The 20,415-nt window shown below is 36.2% G+C and overlaps 2 protein-coding genes across 3 annotated transcripts; both read left to right on the top strand.

Moving 5' to 3' along the window:
- The first annotated feature begins 280 nt into the window (after nt 1-280).
- On the top strand, nt 281-13,109 carry LOC107225680. 2 transcript variants are annotated; one of them, XM_015666222.2, is made up of 4 exons: nt 281-638; nt 8,458-8,761; nt 8,901-9,554; nt 11,314-13,109. In XM_015666222.2, exons 2-4 carry the CDS (start codon nt 8,466-8,468, stop codon nt 11,981-11,983), a joined length of 1,620 nt encoding a protein of 539 aa, XP_015521708.1. In that variant the 5' UTR covers nt 281-638; nt 8,458-8,465; the 3' UTR covers nt 11,984-13,109. The 2 variants fall into 2 exon arrangements, with proteins under 2 accessions (XP_015521708.1, XP_015521707.1); XM_015666221.2 differs by having other exon boundaries at nt 8,458-8,770.
- Nucleotides 13,110-16,971: 3,862 nt separating this feature from the next.
- Nucleotides 16,972-20,415, top strand: LOC107225674 (protein transport protein Sec61 subunit alpha). The gene is made up of 8 exons (XM_015666214.2): nt 16,972-17,130; nt 17,339-17,406; nt 17,672-17,737; nt 18,220-18,430; nt 18,572-18,829; nt 18,984-19,150; nt 19,346-19,735; nt 19,936-20,415. Exons 1-8 carry the CDS (start codon nt 17,124-17,126, stop codon nt 20,197-20,199), a joined length of 1,431 nt encoding a protein of 476 aa, XP_015521700.1. The 5' UTR covers nt 16,972-17,123; the 3' UTR covers nt 20,200-20,415.

The following is a 20,415-nucleotide window of genomic DNA, read 5'->3' as shown; positions in this document are numbered from 1 at the left end:
AAGGTTAACTTGTTAGAAATTTTGAAGGGAATCGATTGAAATTTTTTTTTTAATATTATTCATGACGCAGATATATCAAAATAACTCTTCATTTCTCTAATAATTATCTATTTGTACGCTGCACTTTGGGTTCGGCCATTTTGAAGTAGGGGGGGGGTAGCGACGTGTAGCGAGCCCCGACCGCACCTGTCAAGTCGGTATAACGTTGTCGATAGGAGTAGGCATCGAAGACGTTAATTTTGGCGAAAATTGTATCGGAATAAGCCTGAGAGAGTGCACGGGTCATTTATACATGGTGAAATCAAGATGTATTTAATGTATTTTGTCAGCCATGTGCATTGGTATAGAATTTAAAATGATCTCATACCTCAATACCAGTGGCCCAATAAACGCCGAGCGGTATGTTCACGTGACACAAACCAGCCAATAGGCGTAGAGAGATTTGAAATTGTGCGTGGTCTTTGTTCACGAGTCCCCCGTCAACGTTACTTCAGTTCCGTAAAGAGGGCCTTGTGTCAGTGTTCGTTTATGTATGGTCTCTGCCTAAAATCGCATATTTTTCGGCTAAAAATTTATATGTGAAAGTTGTGATTTTTTTCATAAGACAACAACGTTTCGTCCAGACTGTTTAACAACCGGTAAGTGAAGATATTTAATTCCTAACATTAATCACGAAGTATTCATCGTATTTTACTTTATACAAAATAATCACGCGGTCGAAGGAAGATGCCGGTTTTTTTCGGTGGGCTCTTGTCATACTATTACGCGCATACCTGGGATCGTTTCGATTCTTTTTTTTTCACCCTCGATACTTTTATCTGTGTTCGAGCATTGATCTGTTTACACGTTACAGTCTACGACGAATGTCACGTTGTCTCGTTACGTTTTACACCATGATGACTGATTTTGTACAATTTATTTTTCCTGATACAATTCCTCTCTCCAATATGTAACTACGTGTCAAACCTGACGTTGGTCGTGCGGAATTTTCAGTGCATATTATATTTTTAACCGCCGAGACGAGAGTCTTGTTACTCACACGTTATTCTATTTGTCATCGTTTCCCTCAAGGCGGGAACAGCTTGTGGTGTTGGACACGTACAGTTAATAAATTTCATTTCTGTGAATTTATATATCCCATCAAACGTCATGGCAACCGAGTGTACGTACCACTCATTTGTTAAACAACAAAGAATCGATACGATTTTCTTTTCTGATTTGACGGAAATGCGTGTCTCTTCATATCGTGAACACATCGTCGGATGTTTCGGCGGGAAAAATACATGCAATAAAAAGAGTAGAAGACCGGTCATTCCCTCCTTACCTTTCTCTCGGTGTGGAGATTTACCCGCCTAAATAGTTTACTATTCTTACTCTTGACACGTAGCTCTCGTCTCAGATATAATAACTATGTAAATTATACGCGCGACTGATTAAATTCGACATTTACGTTTGCTTGGAGTAAGATTACTTGATTATTTACCAAGAATTATTCTCTTCCTGCCTGCCTCTGTGTACGTACGTGTGTGATTTTTTTTTTTTTTTGTCTCTACCATTACGATTTTACTACTTTCCCGCGTAAAGCATCGATTAATCTGCCGTAATACACCGTGTGGCGTGTTTACAGACTTATCGCATTGCCCGGTTTACGAACGATAACCGCTTCGTTACTTGTTGACACTTGTAATTTGATAAAACAAAAAAATACCCGCTATACGCTATACGTTTATTCTTAATTCTTTCCCATTCGTTTTCTAGTATCTTTACTAACAATTTTTCTATCTCCTCTTCTCTTTTCCCACCGTTAACTTTCATTCGAAATTGGCATGTATATAATTAACACGCGTTAACTATATATCATGATAACGTTGAAACATTAAAACCTTGTATGAAATTGATTTCAGTCTCATCGTTCAATCCGTAGCGGTTTCAAATCGCAGTTATTCTTTACTTTGTATATCTTTGAACTGCGTTCAGAGATTTAATTTCGGTATTTTGACGTAGATTTAGTAAAGATAAATAAATAAAAATGTTACTTAATGAAAAAAGGAAAAATAAAATTCGATGATAGATCGTTCGTTTTTGAAAAATGTTAAGTCAGACACGTTTCAAGTTAAATAGTTATTTCAACCTCAAAGTGGAAATTTTCCAAAAGTATAATACCCAAATAAAAGGCGGGGGGCTCTGAACGCATTTCAAGGGGTCCTTCTCTCGGCAATCCAACCCATGGTCGGGAAATTTTTGACCGTGAGAAACATTCTGGGAACTCCAACCCTCGCCATATGCCCAACACCGGACCCATCCTGCGGGCTTAAACCGAAATATAATCTTGCCAGCTCGTGTGTATATATATATATATATATATATATATATAAAAGTTTTATAGCCTTCTTTGCACAAATTGCGTGTTTATCTTAGCAGTTTTTTTTCCTCCTTCCCATCCACAATCCCGTTCATTGAACGAAGTTTTTCCTTTTTTCTTTCATCTTTTACTAAATATTATCGGGTAGATTATTCAAATTCATCGTTCGATCTTGTCTCTCTCGGACAATACAATTTGCCTCTATACATAGTTTCCATAATAAGGCAGACAGGAAATTGAGAAAGTTATGCATGTATGTACAAATAGACTTTCAGTCTCTCATGTGTTATGTGCCTAAGGTACCTATATAATTCAGGCTCTCAGACCCTCAGGCGCGGAGTTTTGTTCTTTGCGTCGGAATAATCATCGTTAGAAGGAGGGAAATGCTGCTCGGCGCAGACCTTACACACATTATATACCTACCGATGTTTACATTTTCATTACCCGGTTCAACTACCTAAACGAATTTATATCTATATCCGTAAACGCGATATATCCCACCTATATTCGAATATTTTTACACCCCGAGTCTGCCTGTAACGTATATATTGAGTACGGTATATAGGCAGAGGTACGTGTCGAACAGCATTTACGACACGCGCCCACGAAGAAGCTGCAAACACTGAATTATAAGTTCCATGAACCGCCGCTTACCGACGACTTTGATATTATTCACGATATTAGACAAAGCTCGATCACGAAGTAGCGGTTCATTTTCTGCGATTCGTTAGTTGCGAAATGTGTATTTAATGTTTTCACGTACGCGGTACTTGTACATTTTATTAAAAACATTCTTTCATCTCGACTAATTGTGAGTTGAAATTTTTTCGTTTTTTTTTGGTAATTTTCAAGTTATTTCTCGGTCATATATTCTCGGTCAATCGTGTCTTACGAATACATTTACGAAAATCTTATCCAAACGTAACAACCAATCCCCTTTCATATAAATTTTCAAACCATCCGTTCGTCCCCTCGTCGTTTTACGCAGAGAGGGTGCAGACAGTCGGGCATGTAGCAGGGGAAATCGGATCGATAGTCGAGAGGGTAGTAGAGACTAAAGAAAATACAGTCGGTCCAACCCGAGATCATTCATTTTCCGTTTGCGTCTTTGCAGTTAAAACTGGCTCCCGTGTATACATCGTCGCAATATAGAATATACTATTTGTATAATTCATTTTGTAGGAATGTTTGACAGACTAAAATTGTTTTTAAAAAATTCCACGAGTTAATTTTCATAAAATTTTTGTTCAGAAATCCATTCCGTTCTTACTTTCATTCGGGTCAATATGGTATGCCAATAACTTATGGTGTTTGTACGTACACGTATGTAGAATGACGAGCATGTTGTAACTCTCTCGCTTCGAAATCCCCTCGTACACACATTTACATGTATCTGTACGGCTAATCAACAGCTAATCAAACAAAGATGCCTTTCTTTTTGCGAACCGCAAACTACATACCGTTATACTCTAAATATAGCCGGTAGATATTTTTGTATGCATCTCATGTATGCTAATTGGCGAAATTTATCAATCGATGCCGATGACAAACATTATACATTGTTTCTAAGTTTATAGTAAGTATATTCGTGATGTAACGAATAATATCGCACGATAAATCGGCGCAGCCAAACAGTAAAATATACAGTGTGCGTAACACGTGTGTGGCGTTGAGATTATTCATCTTTTACTTCTTTTTTCATATTCCCTACCGTATTTTTTTTTTCGAATTAATTTACGAGCGCCTTCATGCAGGAAGTGGTCAACCGCCTTAATATACGTATCTACGTGTATGTATATATATATATATATATCTGCCTGCGATGTAATAATACTATCAATTCGCGGTCGACGTCTTCCCGCATATACCTCTACATTACAATATTCCGCGGTTATTAAATACTTGCATCATTTCGGTCATACGCGAGTTATTATACAGGTACAACGATGGGTAATATATCGATGAAAATCAGAATTTGTACAATTATAATAATTCCTCGTATGCACGATCGTTTATTTCTTTAGCTTACCTGAGTCTCTATCTAAATTGAGGATCTGTTTTGTACAGCAATAATCATTAATGCCTTATTACCCTTACGGTTATTTGGTTTTCGACCGGAAAGAAAATGCGAGTTGATAACGATGAGTTCACAGAATGGAGTCCGTTGACACATAATTGGCATAAAATCGAAATCGCATTTTGTTTCGGACCGAAGACAGATACTCGGAAGGTTAAGGCATTAATGAATATTGCTGTACCTGACTGACTGCCTTACCGACTGAGGGATAATGAATCATTCCTTACTTCGGGGTAGGGCCAGTGTTAGAATTTATGGCATATACCTGCGGTCCCAAGAAAATTCTATATAGGTAGAATAAGAAACTGGGTGAGTCGGCAAGGGCAGGGACTCGGGTCCTTTGAAACAAACCTTAGGTATAAACTAGCAGGGTGCAAGGCGAAAAGTTTCACTCGAATACTCTCCCTTTTTCTATTGTCATTTACCCGATTTAGCAAGGATAATCCGACCCACGTTATACCCGGAAAAAGATTAACAGTCGAATACTTCCGGGAATCCGGGTCCTAGGCTTTTCGTCGGCTTTGGTATGCCTGAAGTCGTAAAATTCGAAAATCCAGACTCGACGCTATTGCTTCGGGGGATGGAAGGTCGGCGGGTGGTGTATCATTCAAGTGTACTGAATATAGATTTGACAAACTTACTGCTCATTGCACGATCTGCATATTCGACATTTCATCGTTTATACCTATGTCATAAGAATCGGTAAAAGGCGAATACAAGTGCTTTTAAGGCGGAAAGCACGAAACTAGGAATAACCGTACTGGTTTTACAGTTTTTGTAAATATGTATGTATATATATGTATATATATGTATGTGCGTATATGCATGCATTACATATCTACTACCGTATTATACTTATGTTCGAAGAAGACTCTTGTATGTCGGATTGGACCGAGGCATCGTCGTCGTCGTCGTATGAACGTATACTCGAGAAGAAGGCAGGTTCTCTCTCTTCTTTCTTCTTTGTGATCAAGAAAACCGGTTTTCATTCGGGATACTCACGAAGCTTGTGAAGTTCACCGAGTGTGAACTAGGCTTTCGGACGCAGTGATGGTACTATTGGTGTAATATTGATTTATTACGGTTCATCTCAGGGATCATTACATCTATGGAGGAGATACATTCTGTTCTTCTCTTCTCTGATCTGCTCTGATCTGCTTATTCTCCCAATGCCTGCACAACGCCGCTGCAACATTCCGAAGAATTTCTATCCGTATCTCGGATCTTTCTATTGATCTTCGTGTTGTGGTTCGTTTTTTTTTTCTATTTCGGTTACTTCCCTTCCCCTTTAATTTTGTGCTTATCTCACCTTGCCGACAGATTAATTTATACGTACTGGACGAGTTTTGATCACGTGTAAAATGTTGAGAGGAATACAAGGCATAAAAATTTTTTTTAAATAAATAAATAAACAGCAAGGGATTGTCCAGCGATGCGGGAAGAGATATTTCCATTCTTCTATACTATAATTCTGACTCGAAACTCGGAACAAGTCTTCGTGATCACTTGACGGTTCGTTACGCTTTGCGAGTCGAATCTATCCCGTTAATTACCCGCCCAGGTCAAGTGTCACGATGCTATTAATGGTACATTAAATTCTCCTTGTTCCGCTCCCTGGAGTTTTTAAAGTCGTTCCCAAAAGCCAATTAGAAATAGGAATATTCATCAACGAAATTGGAAGTTAAATCCGTACCGTAAATATCCTCGAACCGCGGCTTTTATATAGTTTACCATCAACTACTTCCCGTCGACTCAACCGCTTCTTCTTCTTTTCCTTCGCTGCTACGCAATCAGCCAGCGGCTATAAGCCATGTGTCTCTCTGATATTCGAGGAACAAATTCTTACCAAGTCAGTTTTAACCGAGCCTCGACGTTGAGTTAAATAACCGCAATTTAATTCCGGTCCCGGAAATTGTTGTCTGCAAAAATCACCGAATTACAGCAGAATGTTTCTAACTTTTTTCTTTCCACCTATTGTAATCATTTTTCATCACCGATGTTTACTTTGCTAACAAAATTATACATTTCAGTTTCGTTGTACTACGTTAGAAAGTCCAATTATCTCTTGCCGATTCAGTTTCCTTCGGTTAAACATTGTCGGTTGTTAAACTTGTGTGAGAATTTGGGGGGGGGGGGGGGGAATACACAAACACGGAGAGTTATACGTTGCAGAGGCGTATAGAAGATCCGACGGTCAGTCAATGGGTATATGTAGTAAAAAGTTGCGACAGTAAGCTTATTGTTAGTCAGTCGAGTTACTGTACGCAGGGCATGGCACCACGCCACATGGTAATATCCACCGCACACGTTTGAATGGCCAGACTTGAAAACAGACGAAAAAAGAAAAGAACTAAACAGCCAAAGGCCCAAGGTTGTTCTTGTTTGGCGGAGAGAGCAAGTGTGAAAGACCGCCGACGTTCGTCTCTAAAGAGAGACAAAAGATTCTAAAATTATGCACGGTAATTGTTGCAATACCCGACATACGTAACAACATTTTTTTTATCCCCTTCAATTTTACTATTGGCTTCGGTCCAAAGGAAAGAAAGAAAAAAAAAAAAATTTGTACGCGCACATTGACCTTCGAAAAAATTCTGTTTTTTTTTTTCAACCTCTCACTATCAATAAAGGTCGTTGCTCCGTCTTAAGAAGCGCAAAAGAAGAAGAAAAAAAAAGTTACGTCCGAGTTAAAAACATCAATTTTCAACATTCGAATATCCATGTCGTTACTAATTATAATTTTATTATTTTTTCATTTTTTCATTGCATTTTTTACTGGTTACCAACTTCAATCTTTCCGTCAAGGATAACACAATTTTTTTTCGCCTCCTTTTGATGCCAGAGTTGGTTTTTTCTTTCTTTTTCCCACATATATCCAATGTTTATAGATATTGAATATAGTCCTAATTTATGACTCGAATAATTCTAAAGAAAGTTGTGAATAAATATTGAATATTTGTATCTTACCCAATGTAGCGTTCTAATGAGCAAACGCATGTCAATTTGAAGTCGTATGTCGAAAAAAATTTTTTTTTTACATACGATGCTAATGTATTTTCATTTTTTGCCATGGAGAGAAATTTTTGAATTAATACGATACAAAATAATGATTTATTCGCCATTCTTGGGTTGGGTCTGTCAATCAACTTATCAATAATATACTGTGTGATATGCATTATTCATGTACCTATACAATTGAAGCAGGGTCAGTTCCCTAGTCGACGATACAAGTTTAGTACGCTTAGTAATTGCTGCTTCTACGAGGAGTTGGCTATTTAGCATTTTACACTACTACGTGGCAGAACGTAGAGGTACCACTCCTCCTCCTCCTCCGTTGAAGTAAACTCACTATCGCTTGGAGTACTACAGAACTCTACACATTCTATAGTAAATCGGCTATAGTATTATGAGTCAGTCACACCCACAAGCTTAGCCTGATGCAGGAGTTCAAGACCCTCTCAGCACACATTCACTCCTCTCTGCCGCATGCGAGGTCACGTGTATACTACTTTATTGTACTGTATACCTGAACTCCCTTGGCTGAAATTCTATTGACTATACCTCGGATCACGTTACAAGATTACCTAGCAATCTAAATAGGAGCAAGACAATATTATGCACCTAATTAACTGTACCACAGCACTACCTTATACTTCTCGTATATCAGTTCTTCGAGCCAACTTCAGGAATTCCTTACTTGCGATATTTAGTCCGTTTAAATTCTCGTAGTATTCTTCCCCGCGCCTCCTTTTTTTCCATCTCTTATTTCACATTGTTCTTGTCTGCCGATGCCGATAAATTTTCTATATTATCAACCCACCTTGTTATTACATGATGTCAAGCTGAACGGTTTCAAATTTTGATGAGAAGACGAACCGCTGGCAGATATGCTGAAAAATTTATTTTCTTGTTCGCCAATGTATTGTCAAACTGTAAGCTCGTCGAGTCGTATTTGATACCTTTGCAGACTGGAGGAATTGCTAGAGAAATATTTTATGGTTGAAAATGTTTGTTTTTCCAGTCGCGTGAATGTTGGACACGGAGAGCAGACACAGTACCGGGCTGGATCAAGGGTCCACAAGGGATCCTTGGCTCACGATGGACTGCTACCTAGGAACAGACAGCGTATCCTTGCAGGAGATGCTGGATGTTGACATAAAGTGTGAAGTCGAAGGAGTCATCGGAGGCCATCCGGAGCTAGGCTTCAATTTCACCGATTTGTCGCCCCTTGAGATGGATGACAATCCCGTCGGCTGTCAGGATGATATTAACGGCTGGTTCGGTTCAGCTAGTCTGTTGAATGGAAATAGCAATAGTTCCAACAGGTATGTGAGGTAAAAAATCGTTCAATATAAACTTTGGGGAAATAAATCTCCTTAATATTTTATCGCTGATAACAATAAACCACTTAAGTTTGGATAACAATTATGTTTGTATATACTTATTTTGAACAATTTTCCACAGCAATTTCAATTTGGATATTTCTGGAGGAGAAGCAGCTTCGGTGATGGTCAATCCCAACTCTGTGATGCCACACATAACTGTGAGAAGTCCAAGTCCGCGCAGTAATCATCGCTCTTTTTCTCTCTCTGTGAAAAAAGATATCAAAGAAGAGAAAGTCAATGTGGAAGATGAGAACGATTCGGACGGAGAACAGTATGAGCATGATATGACAGAAACTGAAGATGAGGAGGAGGAAGAAGAGGACGGAGATGAGGAGGAGGAGTCGGAAGACGAGCAAGAACTTACAACGACGATAATTCCGCCCAAACTAAAGCAAAATTCGCTACCTACAAACACTACGATAAAAACCATATCTCCTCAGATACCGAAACCTCAAATGCAACAGAAATTAAACACCGTTACGAATATAAAAGTACAAAACTTCAAACTACTTCAGAATTCGCATCACGCTCAGCACGTTAGAAAACAAAACTACAATAACAATGTTCACAACACAGTTACGACAATAAAAAGGGACAAGGAATTTGACCTCTCAGATTACGACGAAAGACCATATCCAAAGCCGGCGTATTCATATTCCTGTCTCATAGCGATGGCACTGAAGAATAGCCACACAGGATCTTTGCCAGTTTCGGAAATCTACAATTTTATGTGGTGAGTTTGGTTTCTTATTTGTAGAGCTTATTGTAAGACTTACACGACAGAATAAAAGCTGCATACCAGCTTTTGTACAGAATTACGTAAATGTCTTGTAAATGCTGCCTTAGGCTACAATGATGAATCTCTTAGAAAACTTTTTAGTTCGGATTCAACTCCGCTCTTTTGTGCAGAAATTAGCGCAACTTAATCAAGGCCGTGTAGAATAAATTTCATGTACACACATCGATATTACTGAGACGTTATAGAATTGTGAAAACAGTTTATCACTCGGATAAGGCAAGAGACTTATTTATATTAATTGGTGGAGCAAGCTACATGCACAACTTCAACTCAATTTAGCTTCCTTGATAAACTGTTGATAAACTTCTTCAGTTGATTAAATTTTGCTCTGTGAGATGGTGATGTAAAAATCCTTTCAGACTTTGATGTAATGTCCAAAGAAGTGTGATACGTGAAACATGACATTAAAACTTTACTGAAATTTCTTCAGCACCCTAAATTTGCTAAAAGATAAGGCACTGTTATTTTTAATCAGGAAGTAACTCAGACTGAAATTACTCGTGCATGAAACAGGATTTCATTACTTGTCTGAATAAGTCAAACCGGAAAATCTAGATAAAATGAATCAAAGCAATGTATCTATTGACATATTAGGTAACATATCTGCCCATTTTTGGGATTTGATACGTTTACGTATGTACATCTATTTATCTATTATTTTGGGGCTATTACTCAGGAAGCCTCACGTTATTACAAGTCATTTATTATCGAAAAATTATTGTAATTAGAACCATTCTTATGATGACTTGACATTCAAATAGACGTATCATTAGACAAAGGAAACTGGTGTGCATAATTAGTCTAGATTAAACAAGGCAATTATTTAAACAAAAAGCTAAAGAGCTGTTCATTCAAAGCTTGACAAGTATAACAAATTACGAAAGTAATTGCGATTAATAATTACACGCTTATTATCGCATTTCTTTAAACTGTTGATGCAGTTGAACTTTTTGCCATGTGGTCTGATGGTGCAAAATAGATTGAAACCCTGTAACTGTGGAGGGGGCATGAGATGGAAAATTATTGTCCATGTCCCTTTATTCACAGGCTACTAAGGGGGGAGCAACCATTTTGTATGGGGCCCTTGGAGCACCAGGTGCATGTCAGGGTACAGTCCCATTCAAAACCTTTCACTTCTTTCTTTGTTTACGAACCCAACCATGCTGTTTAACATGATATATTTCGTTATAATTCGTCACATCGCGTGAATGTATAATTATAACTATCACCATGTACATTATTATCGCAATACTGATTCTTCGACCAAGCAATTTCAGTTTCATATATTGTTGTGAATTTTGAAAACTAGTAGTTTTGGCAATCTTTACTGCTTAGGCTATCATTTACCGTAAGATAACTATAGTGAGTCTGATAATAAAAAATTCTCAAATTGATACTTTTTTCAAATACACTTGTTATCTTATATTTTAGTTTTAAAAAATATTTAAATCAGTGGAGCAAGTCCGACTCAAAATAGATGTTGAAAAAAAAAATTACATGAAAAATGCTTGCGGACGTTTCAAAGTTTCCAGTTTCTAACATTTTGATCTATAAAAATTAAAATTCTACTTTTCATGACTAATTAAGCAGCTCTGTAGTTTTTGTGCAATTCGTCTATCCCAAATACTAATATCTCTTGAAATATCTTGGAAGTATTCTTCTAAGCCAAGCTTTTTTCTTTTATTTATTTCAGTGAACATTTTCCTTACTTCAAGACAGCACCGAATGGTTGGAAAAATTCTGTAAGGCACAATTTGTCGCTGAATAAATGTTTCGAAAAGATAGAGAAGCCTGCAGGTAATGGCAATCAGAGAAAAGGATGTTTGTGGGCGATAAATCCAGCGAAGATAGCGAAAATGGACGAAGAAGTGCAGAAATGGTCAAGAAAGGATCCTCTTGCAATTAAGAAGGCAATGATCTATCCCGACCACTTAGAGTTACTAGAACGGGGTGAAATGAGGTATGCGGGGAGCGGCTTTATGTCAGAAGAGGCGGAAAGCTCTGGCGATGAAACCGCGGAAGAGAATACAACGTATGATGAACCTGTTCATAATCATATTGCAGCAAATTCTGTAACAGACAGTTATGACGAGAGCAGTCAAGATTTTGACATAGATATTACTGAACATATCTATGATGAAATTGATATCGAGGATAATAAGGACACATTGCACATGCAGCTAAATATCGCTAAGCAGCCAACGTTTAAATATCAACTTAGTCCTAGCACGAAGAGACAAAAAACGTTGACGGGAACGTTACAAAGAAACTATGTCTACCAACCTGTTACGACGACACGAAGGAAAACTCCTCTACTCTTAAGGCCAGGAGCGACGCCGAATTCATACCTTAAGATTGAATAAACGTTAGAATGAAATTGACGAAAAAAATTCATACATTTTCACTGTATAAAAAATGCATCAATTTTTTTTCTACCTCCGTTCACATTGGTAGTCGAATTCTATTACGAAATATCGATTTAAGGTGTCCATGTTAATCTAATTTACCAGTTTCTATTCATTGTCTTTTTTCTTAAAACTCTTGACTTTCTGCTCTAAGTCGTATTCTGGAAGTTCAGTGAAATTAATTCATTATTAATTACCCTCTTGTTACTTACTGTACCTAACTACCGTTTTTACGTATTTCACTTTTATTTAAAATGACTAATACAATAATAATATAACTCGAACATCGAAGACCAAACCAAAACAGTTCGCAGTACTTTTAACTTATCCAGATATCATTTTTTCATCTGATATTTTCTTTTATCACATTTTTAGTAACAAAACGATTTCATTACATGAGAAACAATTGCAATGGGTACAAATTAGAGTATTGACAAATTTTTTAATTTGTCAGGTTCGTGACCTGATCTGATAAAATTAACGATTATATAGTTCGAATTTATTGATTGGTTATTTTTTTTTTCTCACAATAATAAATGGAACAGAAATGTTTGTATTAAATTTATGGAAAACAGCTGAACTACTGCAATTTTGAAAGCATGCAAATCAAGTCTAACTTTCAACATAGCAAGACTTTCTATAATTATGCATCTAACTGGGTAAAAACAGTTACAGATTTTGATTACATGGTAACGTTTTGAAACTTTGGATGATGAGCAAGTATATTTAGTAGATACTACTTAAGAAACAAAAAAGAAAAACAATTTAGTGCTCATGCAGTCAATTCATTACACAGCAAAATTTTTCAGTGTTCAAGAATTCCCTATTCGCACAAATTGTGTATGCAATAATATATTGCTATAAATAAGTCTTACGAATATAGATTTTGTACTATTGTTCAAATCCGTTTGGTTGATTTAGCTGGAAAAAAATTATTTTCATCGGCAGCAATCTTAAGATTTTAGTGTATCATTTTTTTTTAATTCGAACACGGTATATCAGATGTTTACCATATCTAGTGAAATTGAAAATAATACTAAAATTTGAGGGACGTTTTACTACCAGTCTTGTCACTCTTCGACATGTTGAATCCGATCCAATTAAATTTTGAACCCAAATATATAGACAAATTCACAGAACACTTTGTAATATGTGTATAGGTTCGTTACTAATCTTGTCTTTTAATAACGCTTACCTTCTAATAGTGTGAAAAAATACTTACATCATAATGGTGTAAAAGTACAACTTTTATTCAAATTCTTACATAAGTTTTTTTTTTTTTTTGCATTATCTCACTACACAAATTGTCTTTACAGTCAAAAATTTTTTTCACGAGTTAGTACTTTCAATTCTTACAGTAATTATTCTCCATCGTTTGCATTGAACAACTGTATAGAATTGGCAAAATGACACATGATATAGATTAAGCAAAATTACTCAAAACTGGAAAAAAAAAATTGTAGATCAATAAGTATTTGGTCAAATATGTTGGCCAGACTGATGTATTATACATTTTTTTATATGTTGCTGGACTAAGTAAAAAGTGTATATGTTTTTAATTTTTTTTTTTTTTTTCCAATATAGAGATAACTGGATATATAATGCGACTTGACTTATTATATGTAGAGTACAAAGTGACAGCTATAGGGAAAAATTTGAATTGTAAAGTTTTGTAGCATAGCAAGTCAAGAATGATTATATATATATATATATATATATCCACTAATCCTGATTTAAACATATAAGTATCAAATTCCATTTCTTTCTTTTGCTTGTCGGAATTTGAAAGTTAATTTGAATGTCCATTGTCTAATTTGAAAACATGTCATCCAGTTTTAGGCCAGTGGTATGTTAAATAATTAAAAAATTATGATATCGAAAAAAGATCATTTATTATTAGTCTAAACCTACGATACTACTTAACATTTTAGTATGATAAATATAGGTGACATCGGTAGGAGTTTGTAAAACCACTTGCAACGTTTCGATCGTAAATATCGTTATTTGGGTTTAATATTTCCGACAAATTTTATATTTTCACGCCTGTGATGAAAAGCAATTACAAATTGTAAAATCCCCGCTAATGAAATTTGACTAAAATTGTATACGAGAAAATGGAGCATAGGCAACCGCTGCACACACCCCTTAGTACAAATCTACTAATTAAAACCTAGAAAATGATTTTCAAATGTTGCATTTGGTTAGGTCGGAGTCACTGGTCGTCAAGCAACTACAAAAGAGAGTGCTACAAATGTATTACTAATAATAAGATTGTGCAAAACTGTATATACCTGGTAACCAAAAGATGGTAAACATCTAAACTCTAGATGATTAATCAAGGTATGTAATATCAGAGGATGCATTCATTGTATCATGAAAAATATGATATCAAGTGCATGCGTGATGCTATAAAATTTCCAATGATGTGGAAGGTTCCAGCTACTTTTTAGCTCTGTTTTACAATCGTTGAATGCACGTTACCAAATTTCAATTGAACTTTGACTTGCATTTAACTATTTTGTGGCAGATTTTATCGAAATCATTCGTCACGGAACAACTTGCTTCGCCCAGTCAATAACGGCGACGATAATACGGTTTCATTTTCATGCAGATAGAAATCGTAATTAATATCTCACTATAACTTTTGAAACGTGATCTCATTTACGACAATGACAATTAATGGTGAAACCGATGCAGTTCTTTACCTTTATCTGACAATAATATGTGTTTTTCATTTTAATTTCAAAATGTTTTCTTATTATTTAGACATTTTGGAGCTGTGACTTGTTGACTCACAACTCCAAAAGGTCGTATTTAGAACAATTATTATTTCAGGAGTGCTGCACAAATAATGACATCCTGATGATTTTTCTTGTGAGAAATACAGAGTTTAATTTTATGGTGTACAAAGTCTCAGCAAATAAATTAGCATTAAAATGGGACCAACCACACAGAACTGTTTCTTATGATTAGTTACAGATTTATCGTATAAGTTCTTTTTTTAAGTTTACTCTTATAAGTATGATCTGGATCTATTTAACACGGAATAGATTTTGTATAGCCAGTGTTTGTATTGTTGTAAATAATTTTTTTAGAATAAAACACGTGTAGTTTTTAATTTATACACATACATTCATTTTTTTCATCTACTTTTAAAGCAAACCGTGGCCCACTTGATATTCTTCGTTTTTCTACTTGTATACTTTTATTTTGATGAACAACAAGATTGTATTTCCATTATTTGCTATAATATTCTGAAAGCCAAGAAGCTACTTGGATGTATATTACGACCCAGAATTGGCCGCCAATCAATTGATTAGAATTTTTGAAACGCTAGAAAATTTCAAGGTGCCTAATCTTCTTCATAGGAGTAACGAAAATCGTAGTACATGTGGCAATATTGAGTAAATATCTCGAAAATTAGCAATTGAAAAAAGTTATTCACATTCTGTGCATCGTACGAAAAACAATGATACACTGATACGATCATGTTATATCGTATCATGCTCTTTGAAATTTTTTTATTTTAATTTTATTTCCTGGGAATGCTGTGTTTTATCAAAAGTTGTCAATCACTCTTCAAAAGGCTGTTTTGCAGACGAGCTACAGAGTGCTAGAAAGTGTTTTTCCATTATTCCTGAAAAGAAATAATTTTAAACTTTTTCTATTCCATGAATGTTTAATGATGAATAATGAATTCCTCTCTAACAAGAACGAAATAGTTTAAGTTATCCCAGTAAACTGAGTTCGATTAATAAATTCGACATTTGAAAAATTCCGGATTGGAACGAATTGAAAAGAATTGACTGCTTCAAAATGAATTTCCGTTAAACCGGAATTTTCCAAATCAACTTAGCATGGAATAGTCAGTTTATAATTATGCTATAAAGTGCTAGACATTAATTTTCATCTATGTAAAATGCTGGCTGGAGATTACGAAACTATGCCATGTATAACTCATATACCATGTACGTATAATGTGTAGCTTCGTATAAAAATAATGAACATAATGGAGTACACATTGTTTAGATGAACTTCTGTAATAAAATGTAGTCTAGTAGATTTTGTACCTGTTTATAAAATTTATATAGTATTATTATTATTATACCATTAGCCAGTTGGACATGGTTATTGAATAAAGTAATAAAACAGATATGGCATTATAACGACATCTCATATTCGTGGCACTAATTTCAAATGTACACAGTGATAATGAACGACGGTAAAACTCAATTGCGCCAAAAAAAAAAAACGTCAATTACTAGTATTCTGTTCTTGAAATTTTGTCAAGCCCAAGCCAAATTCGGATTTTTAAAATTAACAATTAAAAAACAAGAATTTTATGTATACAATTAATTTCTGGCGTTTTTTAATCCCTATTTGAATTTGGCCAATGGTAGTGGAGCGAACCTAACCTAACTCTGCGTATCTTGTTTTCATTTCGCTTGTCGTAGGCATGGAAACACTGATATATATACTATACATATTAGTGGTAATAGCTTTATACGACTTCGATGAAACGGAATAGGCAAGGTATAAAGGTAAGCATAAGTCATAAGCCTGTGTGCAGCGCCGCATTCTCTGTGACTAAGCCTTAACTATTTCAGAGCATTGGGGTAACCGCAGTTTCTTAAATTATCGACGACGTTGGTAGAGAAAGTTCTTCATAACCAACAACTGTTGTCACAGGCAAACTTTGTATGGTATGTATGCATACAACTGTTCAGTGGTACATGCATATATACCACTGATATTTGAAATCAGTGGCATACGTACATAGCTATGTATTTTCGGACCGCATGCGGCCAACAATGTGACGGGTAATACGCATGTCGCTCTAGCTTGAAGTTGGGCGGTTATATCCGTCATCTGGCGGCGAATGCAAGGCAACACGGCCAACATGATCAGATCACGTGACCGCGGCGTATTGAATACGTGTCGTTGGAGTGAGCCACGATTTGCTGCCATTTGCCAGCCGAGCGGTCGACTTTCGTTTAGTTTCCGACTGCTGGCTTCGCCCGAGTGGCAGTGTTGACCGTTTAACGCTTGAAAAAGCAACGTTGTTTAGTGTATAAGAAATATCAATCCAGAAATCATCATGGGCAGTGAGTATTAAAGGATAGTTGTAATAACTAGAAATAATTTCATTCATAATATCGATACAATTTCGAAGTTGTAACCTCTTGAAATGCTGTTGTCACGGATACTCGCTGCTGTCTGTCCAGAAACCGCAACGCAACATATTGTTGATTTATCATTTCTATGATAGTCGTTGTAAAAATGTTTTATGCGTATAGCCTTTTTCATTTTCAGTAAAATTCCTCGAGGTGATCAAACCGTTTTGCAGTATACTGCCGGAAATAGCAAAGCCCGAGCGAAAGGTAAGTTTACCGTTTCCATATAACCGTTATACATGCCATATTTTATAATACATAAATTGATCCTCTACGCACATACTTCCTATTATTTCTACCTACTAGATACAAATCTCCAACTATCACACATGTTTGTCAATCAGCTAGCCTTACCCATTCCATATAGTAAGATATATTAATATTCTCTTCAACTCAGTTACTGCAAATTTTTCAGCATTGTACTATACAGTATTACACCTAAATCTAAGTAATTTTCCTTTTTTTTTTGCAGATCCAATTCAGGGAAAAAGTGTTATGGACTGCCATCACGTTGTTCATTTTCTTAGTATGCTGTCAGGTGAGTTTACCAATGATAAATCTTAATTGTGACCTCTGTAAAGATATCAGTATGGTCCTATTACTCATCACTGAAAACTTACTCAATTACCATCTAAATGATGTTCTTCTAATGATACTGTCCATATGGGATTCATTGTCAAGATGGTTCTCCCAGCAGTGGATCACTGACATACTTCTGAATGGTGCACATGATTTTGACATTTTAGGCTTATCACAAATATCTTGTATTACATAATGTTGATATTTTGATACTCGAGACTTATAGAATTCAAAATTTTTTAATTCAAAGTATGCAGAATCGCAGCAAGATTAGTGGAATGATTAATTGTTATATATTTCCATTTGAAGGAGAAGTTGTGGTTCACCAGATAGTTCTCATGAATCAGATTTACTTCTTTTTGACAAATGAAATGAGTGAGTTGTTTTGAGGCGAGTGCCTCTCCTTCATAGAAGTTAATCATTTAATTATATTTTTTGCAGATCCCTCTTTTTGGTATTATGTCTTCAGACAGTGCCGATCCTTTCTATTGGATTCGTGTTATTCTTGCCTCAAACAGAGGTACGTTGATGGAATTAGGAATATCCCCCATAGTTACATCCGGTTTGATTATGCAACTCTTGGCTGGTGCAAAAATTATCGAAGTTGGTGATACCCCCAAGGATCGAGCACTCTTCAACGGAGCTCAAAAATGTAAGTGGAGTTCTGCAATACTTTTTCCAATTACGAATGTAACCTGAATCTGCACGTCAAACAATTTGGTACTTTTGTACATTAGTGATACTATCAGTTTTACAATTGAATTTCACATTTCTCTTTCTTATCACTTTTCAGTATTTGGTATGGTAATAACAGTTGGTCAAGCCATCGTTTATGTCATGACTGGCATGTATGGCGATCCTGCCGAAATTGGTGCTGGAGTTTGTCTGTTGATTATCATCCAACTATTTGTTGCCGGTTTGATTGTGTTGTTACTCGATGAGCTTCTGCAGAAGGGATATGGTCTAGGGAGTGGTATTTCTCTCTTCATTGCCACAAATATTTGTGAAACTATTGTATGGAAAGCATTCTCTCCAGCAACTGTTAACACTGGTATGTATTACATTTTTTAAGCATTGCACAAAAATTTATCTCAATGAGTCATTGTTTCAACTGAAAATTGGTGAAACAGTTTCTCGGCGGTCATATATGAAAACTCAGACAGATTGCTTGATGATTGAACTAATTTATTATTTTCTGTTTCCAGGTCGTGGTACTGAGTTCGAAGGTGCGGTCATTGCACTCTTCCATCTCTTGGCCACCAGGCAAGACAAAGTGCGAGCTCTCCGCGAAGCCTTCTACCGACAGAATCTTCCAAATTTAATGAACTTACTTGCCACTATCCTAGTTTTCGCAATAGTCATTTACTTCCAGGTAAGCTTTCACTTTCTAAAGCTAAAAGCATAACGGGATATTAAGCCATTGGTTGGTAATCAATGTATAGCATTTTTTTGAACACTTATTTATGCTCACATTGTTTTGAGACAAATACACCACACATTTTCAATATTTATTCATTGACATATAAACAGAGTATTACTCACAACTATTTTATGTTTCTAATCGCAGGGCTTCCGAGTAGATCTGCCAATCAAGTCTGCCAGATATCGTGGACAGTACAGCAGTTATCCGATAAAATTGTTCTACACTAGCAACATCCCGATCATCCTGCAATCAGCATTGGTTTCCAATCTTTATGTCATCTCGCAAATGTTGGCTGTCAAGTTCCAGGGTAATCTTATAGTCAATTTGCTTGGTGTTTGGTCCGACGTTGGAGGAGGTGGTCCTGCTCGCTCGTATCCAGTAGGCGGGTTATGCTACTACCTATCTCCACCAGAATCTGTAGGCCACATTGTTCAAGACCCCGTTCATGCCTTTCTCTACATCTTATTCATGCTTGGATCGTGCGCGTTCTTCTCCAAAACGTGGATTGAAGTCTCTGGAAGCTCTGCCAAGGATGTAAGTATTGTTGATGCTTTAGAAGATCTTCAAAAATTGAATATTCAATACCCATATATAACGTACACTAATCAACAAGTAGTAAACCATAATTAAATATCTTTTCCGCGTATTTCGACGTCACAGTTACATCAACTTTCAGGTTTTAGATATCGGAATAGCTGAAAAAATGTTGCGAATTTAATTATTTTACATTATAGGTCGCTAAGCAGCTCAAAGAACAACAGATGGTGATGCGAGGCCACAGAGATAATTCGATGATTCGTGAGTTGAATCGTTATATACCTACCGCTGCAGCTTTTGGAGGTCTATGTATCGGAGCTCTCTCTGTTTTGGCCGATTTCCTGGGAGCTATAGGTTCTGGTACTGGTATTTTGCTCGCAGTGACGATAATTTACCAGTACTTCGAAATCTTTGTGAAGGAACAAAGTGAAATGGGCGGCATGAGCACGCTACTATTCTAAGCTATAACCGCTTAGGTTTAGGGCGTAAATTTTTAAAACCTCACAAGAACTGAATAATAATTTATTGCCAACAAAGTCCAGTCGGCACTGCCCGCTCTGTTTATTGTTTAACTGTGGGGCTTATTGCGTAAAAAGTAAGGGGCTGCATTACCCGAAAAGATGGTGAAATATGTATGTATATTTACAGATTTCGTATTAAATTATTAATTGATAGAA

The sequence above is a fragment of the Neodiprion lecontei genome, chromosome 4 (assembly GCF_021901455.1).
Source record: "Neodiprion lecontei isolate iyNeoLeco1 chromosome 4, iyNeoLeco1.1, whole genome shotgun sequence".
Taxonomy (NCBI): Eukaryota; Metazoa; Arthropoda; class Insecta; order Hymenoptera; family Diprionidae; genus Neodiprion; species Neodiprion lecontei.
This window is presented reverse-complemented; position numbering and strand designations above follow the sequence as displayed.